At 44.5% G+C, this 12,657-nt stretch overlaps 1 protein-coding gene across 2 annotated transcripts in view; it reads left to right on the top strand.

Annotated features, from left to right (window-relative positions):
* SPOCK1 (SPARC (osteonectin), cwcv and kazal like domains proteoglycan 1) overlaps positions 1-12,657 on the top strand; it is a 510,780-nt gene that overhangs the window by 230,432 nt on the left and 267,691 nt on the right. For both annotated transcript variants that reach the window (XM_042984416.1, XM_042984423.1), the window contains exon 3: positions 6,418-6,463. In XM_042984416.1, the coding sequence (XP_042840350.1) occupies positions 6,418-6,463 (46 nt within the window). The remainder of the gene's footprint in view (positions 1-6,417; positions 6,464-12,657) is intronic.

Raw genomic sequence — 12,657 nt, 5'->3', positions numbered from 1 at the left:
GTAAATTTCATTCTTAATCCTAAATCTCAGTGGTAAATATTTGTTTTAGTTCAGTGAACCAGCACCGCACACATTTATTTTTCATTGGTATATCCAGGGGATGCAATTTATCAAATGCATATAAACAGTCCATTTGCTGCTTTATCTTTTCTCATTAGTTATAGTACAAGTATGATTGTCAGTTATTATCTGTGTTTTACTGGTGTGTTATTTATTGAAAGAGCAGAGCAACTGACATTGTTATTTTCTAAATCATTTTGTCTAGGGCCTGCAGGACTTTATACCAAATGTCAAACCAATTTATCAAAGAATCGCTCTATTCAGGAAGAAAGTGATTTAGAGTGTCTGTATAAACATATACCCACCTGTATTTACACGCATCCCAGTAACAGTTTTGGGACTTTCGCAGGAACACAAAGATGTTAAGGCTGGAGCAGCTTCCTTCTATTTTACACGATTTAGGTAGGATTCATTGTGTGCTTTTGAGTGATGCCTTGGGGGAATATGCAGGTGAGTCTGATCTTCGTTCCCTGCCCCAAGGTAGGCTAGGCTCAGGTATGTGGCAGTGATACGTTCACATGGAAATGCATTCATGCACACAGCTCCCACTTGCTGGCATACACGGTTCTCATGAGTGGGGGTCTGTGGAGGGAAGCTCGGTGGGGCCTCAGGTCACTGAAACAAGCTGGGCCACTTAGCTGAGCCACTTCATTCAGAAGGATTCCTCCCTGGTGGGGCTGTTTGCCAGGAATGGGCGGGAGAGGCCTGCTGGAGTTCTCTGTCGCTTGCCCAGAGAGAGAACTGGACAGAGATAAGGTGGCTGGTATGGGAAGCCAGCTCCTTTCCCAGTAAATAAATGGAATGTTTTGTACCGCCCAGCAGATGGGGTAGTAGAAATTGCCATTGCGTGCCAGTTAAAATTGCGGTCAAATGTCTAATTATACAGCCGAGGCACTATATGATGTCATCTGGGAATCTCACCTTTCCAGTGACTTCTGGTACATTTTAGAGACATTCTTTCCACCTGCCGACCAGTCCTTCCCCCTAACGTTCCCAGTCAAGTGGTGTGAAAATTAACAGAACTAGGGTGCACTGAATCTTTGGGTGAGCGGTTTGCTTACAGTCCCTTAATCTCTTTGTCAAGCTTTTGGGTTCAGTAAATGGGGATCTACCCCATCCGGGATCCGCAAACCCCACTTTGGTCTGCCTGACCTTGCAGGGGAGTGCTTCTTCTCCCCTTTGCATTTACCCGCCGCGGGTCCACAGATGACGCCACAGAGGCTATCTGCCCTCCCTTCACCTTCCTTCCTTCTGTTTGGATCCCTGTTGCTCACTCCTGGTTGAGACTGGGGAGGCTCCCATTTATTTGCAAGGCTGATGATTTGTATCATCTCAGGTAATCTTTAGATGAAACTGCAGAGTGCAAACAACTGGGCTAAAATATGTATGAGGGGGAAGTGATGTGTTCCACGTGAATTAAGTGTCTTGGCTCTGTACTACCTGGAGCTGTAAGGTAGATAATAAATGACATCACCACGTTTGTAAGTGAAACTAAGGCAAGTTGGGTTTCATAAGTGGTTTCCATTTTGTCCTGCCACCTCATCTCTGCCTCAGAGTCTGGGTCGACATTGTGTGGAGCTGAAATGAGCACTCCTGGAAAGGGAAATCCTTGGGGAATATTTGAGCTAAATTGCACCCGCCATCTTGGGGCTCTGGGACAGTGAAAGAGAAATTCAGGTTCCCATTCAGAATGGGATGGAACCATAGCTTTTCCAATTTGTTACCATCATCCATGATGAACAGACTTGAATCACTCAAATTATAGCAGGAACATTTTTTGCATCATTTCGTGCTAGGGAGGCTTAACGATTTTGTGGGAAGATGAGTTACAGAGCAGAATAATTGTATAATAATTGTATAATAATATACAATATGTGTTGTATACGTATACACTTTAAATAGACTTCCTTTCCCGTGCATGTTTATCAAAACAGAGTATCTCTAAAGTAGTTGAAAACCCAGAGTTAAATTCCTTTGCACCAGCCCCTGAGTGCCAGTAATTTTACAGGATCCTTTTCTGTGTTAGGAGGATATTTACTGAGATAAATGGAGAAATAGGTGTCTTTGCCCCCTGCATTGATCAGCTGCAGAGGATTAAAATAAGTGGGACTGTAATCTTTGCCAGTCTTTGATTCTTTCTTTAACAAGAGCACCACTGCCTTCTTTCTCATCCTACACAGGTAATGATGTGTCCTTTCTTTTTATTTTTATTCATTAAAATTTTTTTAATGTTTATTCATTTTTTGGAGAGAGAGAGAGAGCGCGCGAGAGAGCATGAATGGGTGAGGGGCAGAGAGAGAGGGAGACACAGAATCTGAAGCAGGCTCCAGCCTCTGAGCTGTCAGCATGGAGCCCAGTGCACAGCTTGAACTCACAGACCATGAGATCATGCCCTGAGCTGAAGTCGGATGCTTAACCCGACTGAGCCACCCAGGCACCCCTCTTTTTTTTTTTTTTTTTTTAACTTTATTCATTTTGAGGGCTAGAGTGAGAGTGGGGGAGGGGCAGAGAGAGGGAGTGAGAAACCCAAGCAGGCTCAGCACTGTCAGTGCAGAGCCCGACGCGGGGCTCAAACTCAGAAACTGCGAGACCAGGAAGCCAGCTGAAATCAAGAGCCTGATTCATAACCGACTGAGCCACCCAGGTGCCCCATGATGTGTCACTTTGTTACTGTGATTGTTACGCTAACTTTTGATTCTGGCTTCCTGCAACTTTATCCTCCTGCCTTGAGACATTTCATGATTTTGGATGAAAGTGTGAACGTGCTCAAGTTTGAGACTCTGTTTAAATTGATAGGTTCTTCTAGATGTTAACAGAACCTAAAACGTTGGGTAAGTTTCACTTAAGCAATGCTACAATAAAATGGAATCAGCCTTCCCTCATATGGTTAGAATTTAGAGGAAGCCTGTTCTCTGCCCTGTCTAGCAGGGGCCTGAATTTACGCTGTGTAGTAGAGCCCATAAAATATACACATGTGGTAACACTGCTGGCCTTCATTCCTTAGCCTGCGTAATACACTAATAGGCGTTGCTGAATTTAGTAAGTGACTATATTTAGATATGCATCTTTCTATCTAGGTTTATGTTTTAAAAATTAACTGTTGCTGGGGTCCTTGCAAGTCATTTTGAAAAGCCTCCTCATTAGATGAGAAAATGACCAGTTAAGAGGCCAACTCAGACACGCTCGCCTCTCCTGGCAAGTTTGATCTGACACATCCCGTGTGCCTTTCCCCCACAGTCTGAATTTGACCAGGTCACAACCTTCTTGGGCTGGAAGGAAGATGACAGGCAGGGGCTCTTAAAGTCCTGCCCTGGGCTGATATCTGGAAGGGACTCTGGGGTCCGTGCAGCGGGAACACTCTTTAATTCACTGCGGCATTGGGGTTTTGTGGGGACAGGCATGGTTCCCAGGGTGGGAATTGTAACTCTGAGAAAACTGGCAGAACTGCCCACGGCACCGGAAGTCATGGGTCTATTTTAGGACAGTGTAAAGAGGATATAGCTGTATTAATTTAGATAGAAAATAAAAGACAAGCTGGGGTGGTTTCTCTTCCCCACCCCCCGTCTCCAGTCTTGAGCCCAGGAGAAATGACCAGCCCTCGTGCTGATAGTGTTGGTTCAGTGCCACAGACAGTTGTCCTTCTGATAAGTGGGATTCAGGGATGAGCACGTTCTCAGGAGGTGCAGCTCTAGAAGGGGCCGTCTTTTATCTGTGGCTTTTTCCACTTGAGTTTAGATGCTGCCTCACTGGAAATCCTCGCAGACGTGGGGCGGATCGATGGATACCGCCCCTGCCTGCTTGGACTTGCCTTGTGTGCGGGCCAGTAAGACCTGGCACATTCCGTGTGGCGGGGTGCTCTGTCCGCCCAGCATCTCATCCTCCACTTTGCTGCCTCCATGTCCCACCCCGGTGCTCCCTGACCACCCCCCAGCTGGGCTCTTGGTTCTTCCCTGTTTGCCACGTGTTCATGACCTTGGCCTCTGATAGGGGTTTCTCTTAGCTCTAGCCAGACAGTTACACTCGTGGTTTTATCTGCTCCTGGCTCATTGGTTTTTGCCTAGGCAATCTACATTCCTAAAGCAGAGCAAAAGCAGTCAGGTGCAGGGAATCACTTTCCTTCCGTGCTTGGCCTTGCTGGGCCAGGGGCTCCCTGAAGGACTGCCTTTGCATAACGATTGTTCACTCAAGGTGCACTTTGACATCTTGGCAGCAATTAGGCAGTATTTTTTACCTTTGCAATCAGTTGAAACTATTTGAATGCACATACCTGCTTTTATGACTGAAAGGCTTTGTATTTAAAATGGTGATTTTTTTCCCCCCTGAGAAATATGTAAAAGTGGCCATTGTAGTTAACCTGGAAAAATGACAAGGTCCAGAAGCATGCTTCATTCACATGCCATCCTGGTTACAAAGGAGGTTGAAATCATTAGGGAATATTCAGCTCTTGAGACTTACTCATACCTTTCTTTGACATCAAAGGGAATGTGGCAAGTGAAATTAAAGTAAAGGAACTTGTCTTCGGCTTCAGTCCTTCCCTGTCGGACACACATCCTAAGCTTCCAAGGACTTCCATGTCTTAGAACAGCATGTTCAAGTAGATCATATTGCATGAGGATAGGGATAGGAAGCTGGGCTCTATATGTGAAGAGGGCGCTGATGAACCACGGTTGGAAGGATGGATGTTATTTTTTTCTCCAGCAGTGAGGATAGGTTCTTCCTAGATTCATTCTTCTCCTGTCCTCGTGACCAGCAGAATGTGTCGGTGACATGCTTATGTATAGAGCTGAGAGCACATTGACGACCATCCAGCTAAGAAATCGGAGGCTAAGCCCCCCCACCCCCATCCAGTCCTTAACTTGGACTCATTTAACTCGGGCTGCTGAGTTTCAAACCACAGAGTTCAAAAGATTAGGATTGTATTTAAAATCATAGGTGGGGAGAGACATAGTAGAGGGCTTGTTTTAAGCTTTCTCATTGATATTTCATGGTGTGGCCCTTAGGGACTTCTTAACCAAATGGGTGAGAAGGTCAGTCATGCCCTAACATTAAAGCCAGAGCAAAGTGGCCCAATTCCTTGGAGTTAAAAACAATTTAATGCTGAATCCCTAGCTTCCAGAGGAACCTGTTCATGTTTATTCATGTTCTGGAAAATGGAATCACTGCCCAAGAAGCAATATGTTGTGATTTTACTCTAAATCCAGTTTCCTAAAATCTATTTAAGGGCTTAGGTGAACTCAACAAGGATCTAATAAAGCCAGGTAATTGAACGACACAGAGGCTGATAAAATTCACAGGAGATCTTGTCGGAGACAAACTGCAGCCGGAGACAATGTGGACAATAATTTAAACTAATTGTGCACTTTGATGTAAATTAGCTTCTCTGGAAGAGAAATTGAGGCCTCTTTGTAGGCAGCTCTCTATAACTCTGCAGCATGCACAGTACCTGCCAAAAACACAGACAGCAAATAATGTTGGGTAGATTAGGTCGAGGAGGAAATGACCTGAAAAGGTGTGCAAGCCCTAAAATGATGTGGGGGTGATAAACACGTGTGAAACCTCTTCACCTTGCAAACCGGTTGCTGGGACAGAGTGGGTATGCTGGGGGACAGTGCAGGTGGGGGAGGGGAGGATAAAGAGAGCAGGCAGCAGTTAAGAAGGAGAGGTTCTCAAAAGGGGAGAAGAGGTTCATGTAACTATAAATAAGTGAGTGGCCTGGACCCCAGTGAATTTCCAAGGAACAAAGTGTCTCTCCTCAGCATAAATTGATATAAGCAGCATTGAGTGGATTGGCCAGTCTTTATTATTTTGCTGTCACACATCCAGAACAAATGGTACGAAGCTAAATGTATGCCTCTGATTAATGCTCACATTTGGACGGTCCTCTGCTTTTAACTTTTGCCAGTGTTGGAAAACTGTAACTGCACTGCAAGTTATGTGTCTCTGCATGAAGGGAATGTTGACAGTTGAAATTATCAGCTGTTACAAACACAGAGGCCTAATCATAAGTGAGGGCAGCAGGGCATCACCTGCAGCATAATTGATAGCAAATCCACCTTGCTTTTGGAAGGTGTCTCCGTTTATCTGTCAAACCGAGAAGAGCAGCGTTGTTTCCATATGAGGCTGAAATGTTTCTTACTCTTCCCAGTGTTTAATGCATGTAGTTTGAAAGACAAGAATTTGAAAAGTAAATTGATATTTTTGATTTCACATAAATGTCTGTTTGGGGAACGATTTCTAAGCCATTCATGCTTTCCTTTGTGTTTTGGGAGATAGGGAGAAAGGCAGGTTTTTGTGTAGTTATGTGAGAAGCTTTCTGAAATCTGACCTTTGTTTTCTATTTTTTTTTTCCTTATATAGGATGATTATTTCAGAAACTGGAATCCCAACAAGCCTTTTGACCAAGGTAAAGGATGCAATGTTTCTTGTTGTATATTCCGTGGGAAATGTGGCCTCATTTTTCCTTCCTTGCGTGCTGAGCTAGTATTCATAAAAAGGCCAGTGAGCTGTCTTATTTTACTGACTTGGGAGCCTAAAATGACTATGGTGATGGAAGGTATTTTATCAGTTTGGTTATTTGTCTGAGACTGTCTAAGACAGATTGTTAAAAATGTATTGAATTGACAACTACAGTCATTGGATTTTTTTTTAACACAACAATAACAAAAGAGTAAAATGCTTATTATAATGACCTGGTGAGTTGTTGGGTTGAATCCAGTGATTTCATTCGTGGAAGAGACTGCCTGGAAATGCTGTGCAATTGACATGAGTCATGAACATTGAAACTTCCTTGATAGAAACAGGTTAATCCCAGGAGGCTTTCAAGGGCACGGATAGTTCATTTATTAAATCAGTTCATCGTGGTTTCTAAATGGAAGCTTCTTTCTGAGTCTGCTCAATGACCACTTGGGTGTAAGCATGGTCCTCAGAGAGCTCTTTCCACTGATAACCAGCAAGCATGAAGCCAGTCTCCTGATGGCCCTTGTAAATCATCACCACTGTCCTCCTCTGAGTTATTTAAGATACAGCGAGGACCTGCCCGTGAATCATGTCCCTGTTTCGACTGTCCCATGTGTGGCTGCTGTTGGCACAGACTCTGCTGCTGAAAATGGTGCTAGGTTTTACCTGAAGTATGTATATGCAATTGATACTGAAACCTGGGGGGAAAAGTTTACCTACCACGTATCAAAGGTTCACACTTCTGACGATGAACTTCACTTCTGCGGCTTCAGTATTTGATGTGATCATGATGGCCAACCTGACAACAAGAAATCAAGCAAGGCTTTGACGTGTAACATGGTAGAAGGTAACCCCTTCTACTCCCTCCTTTGTGACTTTAATGGGTTGCTCTCACCCTGGACCCTGTTTTTTTTTATTTAAACAAAATTGGTATTAAAATTTCTACATATGCATTTCAGCTCATGCCTTCAAGTAGAACATTTTATTCATTCGTACATGCATTCATTCGTTTTCAAACATTGAACTTGCACTGTTTTCACGGGCACCAGCCAGGTTCTGGGAGAACAGAACAATCGTAGGGGTGCCTGGATGGCTCAGTCGATTAAGTGCCCTGCTCTTGATTTGAGCTCAGGTCATGATCTCATGGTTAGCGAGATGGAACCTCACATGGGGCTCTGCATTGTCAGTGCTTGGGATTCTTTCTCTCCCTCTCTCTCTCTCTGCCCCTCCTCTTCTTATGGTCTCTCTCTCTCTCAAAATAAATAAACATAAAAAAAAATTTTTTTTTTTATGTAGTGCCAGCCCTGGAGGAGCTCAGAGTAGAGCATGGGCAGAAGTCAGTCACCAGTTCCAGTGGGATGTGTTAAGGGCTGTAAAGCATGTATGTGCAGGGCCAGTGTTGAATCTGTAGGTGGGGAACTTACTGTGTTGCATGTGTATTGGAAGCAGGTGCCAAGAAAGGCTTTCCTTTGAAGATCAGTCTGAGCTTATTCATATCTTAGCAGCCTCCAAGAGCCTTACTCCTTTGCAACTTTAGCAGTGACTGAGACATCACAATAAGCCACGTTAAAGCATGCAGAGGCATTTGTAATTTAGAAATTCTCCACTGGAAAGGGTCAGAATTTCTAAACATGTCTTTCAAAAGGATATACCTTCATTTCAGAAGAACCCTCAGAAACAGAGCCGCACGTTCTCTGTCTGTGTCTGACAAACGAGCCTTTCTACAAACATTCCTACCACGATTTTGCTGAGGGACGTATCTCAGCTGCCGGTGCCAGTGAACTAATTGTTTCCAGCCCAGAACCAGAAATAGGTTCTTGTCCTGTAAGGATCAGACGTTCTCTAAATAACTGCCAGATTTACTCTTCCCCAAGACTTGGAAACAAATACTAAAACTTCATCAGGAGAAGCCTTTTTCATTTTTACTAGTAGACATTGGGAAAGATAATACTTGGAAGGTGGGTATCATTTGCCGCTTGGGGATATACACGATAGTTTCCCTTGATTTGGGTGTTCACACAGAAACTTTGAGCATCAAAAAGAGCATGGTATTTAAATCTGCTTAACCAAAAAGCCTGAAGAGGGATTTTTCTCTCCTGGGAATGAAGGCAAGCGTATCGAGCAGATTCCCAGCCCTGCTCCCTCTTTTTCTAGTTCTGTAGGCATGAAAACTGGATCTGCTGAGATAAATCCTCCTCAGATAAAACCTGATGACTTTATGGGGTATAATTGAGGACCTCAGCCAAGAAGCCCCACTTTGTAGCTCAGGTGTTGCCGCTGTGGGCTATTTACATACTGAGCCGTGGGGAGAGCCGGCAGAACTGAGGCTAGCCTTCACCTCAAATACCAGCCCCAGCAGATGTCATCAGTTACATTGTGAGCTGCTCAATAAAAATGGGAGGTTACTATATCAGTGCTGACACCACTTGATGAAATATAAATCCCAGGCATGGACGATGTAGAGCATTTCATCTTCCAGATAATGGGAGAATTGCCGAACTCCAGTGAAAAGTTGTCAGCTGCGGAGAGAAGTCCTTTCCCCTCCTAAGATGAAAAGGAATCAGACATGGTTCATGTGGTTTTGGGGTTGGGGACAACTTGGAGTTTGTAGAAATGGAACTTGTTGGAAAACACGGCAGGGTTTCACATGACACCTCTGCCCTGGCATTAGGGTGGATAGGGCTTCCTGATGGAGGTGGGGACGAGGTGGGCTTCAAATGTAGGGGAAAAGAAGGGAAGGAAGGTGGGTCATGAGGGATTCCGGTGGAGGGTAGCCAGAAAGGGGGGTTTGAGGCAGGTTTTGAAGGACGCTTCATACCAATCTGTGAAGTTTGAACTTTGTTTTCTTGGCAGTCGGGAGCCATAGAAAGGTTTTGAGCAGTGGAGTGACGTGATGAGGACTTTAGCTTGATGACTCAACAGCTGTGATTAGGGACGCAAGGCATACCTGCTAAATGATGTCCCTCCTCCAGGACTCTTGGGTGACTTGTCCATTGCGCCTTTCATTGCCTGGGAGCTCTGGAATTTGGCCGTCGTCGTAGGCGGTCAGACTTGGCATCAACTCTGTAGCTTGATCTCTGAAAAGCCCACGTAGCTCTTGCTTCTCTTAGGTATTGGTGTGAATAGCTCAGACACTCACGGTATTCAGAAAGTGGTTACTTGGCTGTAATTATGCTCTCTGCCTCAGGATATTTACCGAACTTTGAACAACAGGGCTTCATAGAGCAAGCCCTTCTCATGTAATTGACTCTAAGGCGGTTGGAAGAAAAGTGCCTCACTTGGCGGTCTCCTTCCATGAGGCTGAGAATGTCTTTAACTTGTTGTCTTAAAGCGAATCATTAATGATTCTGTCAGTGGAGTATAATAGCCATCAACCTCAGGCTTTTCTAAGAAGCATTCTTGGTGAGATGTGGGTAAAGTATTAGGTCCTTTTTTTTTTTTTTTCTTTTTTGGTATCATAATGATTTGATGCCACGTGTCCTCACAGAAGGGACAGACAGGAGTTCAGAACTGAAGGGACCAGGTGAGACAGTGCTTTTGTGAAGTTCCCAAAGCCAGACACCCTGCAGGGAGAGTTGAGCAGGCTGTCCAGGTGGAGAGGGCAGTGGGCACATGCAGACGTTTCCTGTCTCAGATGAGCAGGGCGAGGGGAGGCCCTGGGGTGGATGTCTCCAGGAGGTCAGCTGAGGCTGTAGGTTGCTGGAGTGATTCTAGAGTTTTGGGCAGCCACTCTGCCCTCCCAAGCAGGTTCTGTAGCAGAGCCCGAAGCACAGACTTGATCTCCCCAATGGTGAGATCGTGACCTGAACCCACATCCAGAATCAGACACTTAACCGACTGAGCCACCCAGGTGCCCCCTCAATTTGCCTTTAACCACATGCTTTTATTTTCATTTTCTCACTCCACACCTATCTGGTGCCCAGAGAAAGTGCTGCATTCTGTGGGATACACTTTGGTAAATGAGGTGTGGGGACTTGAGGTTTGCAGTCAGATTCTCCAGGTTTGGAATTTGACTTTGCCAGTTCCTCACCGAGCAATTCTGGGCAAGGTGCTTAACTTCTCTGCCTCTAAGCCTTCCAGTCTGGCATGGGCACCAGGGAAAGCATTGGCAGGATTAAATGAGTTAATGTCTGGCATACAGTAAGTGCTCAATCTGTGCTGCCTTAGCAAGTAATTGATCTTTTTCATTCCCTCTTCTTCCTATTTACCTGTCTCTCTGTGTTGCTTCCTTCCTTCTCCACTCAGGTTTTACTTCTTCCTTCCTTGTGTTCCCTTCTGGGGGCCTTCAGGGTTGGGAGGCTCTGAAGCTCACAGGTCTAAACTGGAGCCAGCCTGCTTTATACTAGGTGGGTGGGTCACTGCAGTCGTGCACCCCAGATCCTTGTTATTGGGGCCAAAAAGATTCAGGCTCTTAATGTGTTCCTTCCTTCTTGACTCCCATCCATCCTTAAATGGTTATCAGATACTCCATGTTTATACCTGCTGTGTTGGATAACAGGGACCACAGTGAGAAAGGCGTCTCTGGGACACTCCCAGTTATCAGTCATAAGCCATCCACCTAAGGTCTTAAATAAGCAGAGAGAGTGTTTTAGTGCTGGGAAGTGGGGGCTGGGAGCAAAAGCAGGTGTCGGTGTGGGTGGTTTGGGTGAGGGGTGCTAGTCTGGGAAACTGGGAAATCCATAAGATGGCAAGTGTTAATGTAAGTGACCCAGGTCTATCACAATTAATTAATTTAAAGTTTCTTAATTTATTTTGAGAGAGAGTGTGAGTGGGTGAGGGGCAGAGAGAGAGAGAGAAAGAAAGAATCCCAAGCAGGCTCCACATGCCGTCAGCACAGAGCTTGAACCCACCAACCCTGAGATCATGACCTGAGCCCAAATCAAGAGTCAGACAGCTAACTGACTGAGCCCCCTAGGTGACTAGACACCATGTGGGTGACATTTTCTGCTATAACGTGGCCTCACCGGGTCTGGGCCTATGGTGTATGGGTCAGGATCCCTGCACTGTAACCTTTGCTAATAACAGTCACGTTCAGTGTGATAATAAAGGTGCTGTCTCAAGGATTCTCTTTCGCCTTATAGTGAGATGGCTCAGGAAGGTTATCCAAAGGGCCTGGAGGAGAAAGAGAGAGATAATTTATTGAACCACAGTGCTATGTTAAAAGAATAAAAGGTGTTGCTTTTATCAAATAGAGAGAGGATGAACAAGAAGCAAAGTGAATTCTAAAAAGTTGTTTCAAAGCTTCTTGACCGGTCTTTTTTGAAAAAGAAATTTGAAGCTTTAATCACAGTGTTTTTGCTGAATAAAGGGGTTTTTGTTGTTGTTGTTGTTGCACTGGGGGATTTGGAAAAGTAATTTATGTATATGAGCAATACCTTACTTTAGCATAGAATTCTGATTATTTGAAGAGGTCCTAAAGTGAGGGAGCATTCATTAATTTAGGTTCTTTCCTGTAGCCATGGCCCACACAGGACAGAACCCGCTGATTTATTTGGGTGTGAAGTTCTCCTTGATGAGCCAAGCCTTTTTAGGACAAATGGCTGAAGGGAGATTTATCATGGAACTTTTTGAAACCAGCGAGTTCCTTTAATGTGGAATAAATGAATGTTTTAGATGGAGTGAATAGCTGTTGGTTTTAAAGATAATGTTTTTCTTCTGGAGTGAATACTAATCATTCTTCCCGAGCAGCCTGGCTGTGACTAAATCTCAAATGATGCTGGTGATCTTCAGAGCAGAATATGAACTTGTAGAAATTGATCTCCAGATAAAAATAAAGCTCACAAAGTCAGGGGCCCTTTTCACTCATGCTGTTCACTTGAATTGAAGAAAAGAAGAAAACTCTTGCCCTTTGACTTCCGATCTATTATACCAAGATCCCGACAAGCTCAAATTCCGACCAAAGCCTTGAACTGTTTTGAAGCAGAAATTCTAAAACTCAAAAGGAGCGCGTCCTTCCCATGTTCCAACTGTGTTTCTGCAAGCGGAACCCTGGGGATGATTGCAGCATCCACGTTTTGTCCAAGTTTTAAAGGGTGCTCCAGGGGAGGCAAGATTGCTTATTTATAGAATGGTTCTTCAGAAGGGGATTTTTTTTTCCCCTCCAGATTAATCTGGAATTTTACATGCTAGGCTTAAAAAAAT

This window comes from Panthera tigris, chromosome A1 (assembly GCF_018350195.1).
Source record: "Panthera tigris isolate Pti1 chromosome A1, P.tigris_Pti1_mat1.1, whole genome shotgun sequence".
NCBI lineage: Eukaryota > Metazoa > Chordata > Mammalia > Carnivora > Felidae > Panthera > Panthera tigris.
This window is presented reverse-complemented; position numbering and strand designations above follow the sequence as displayed.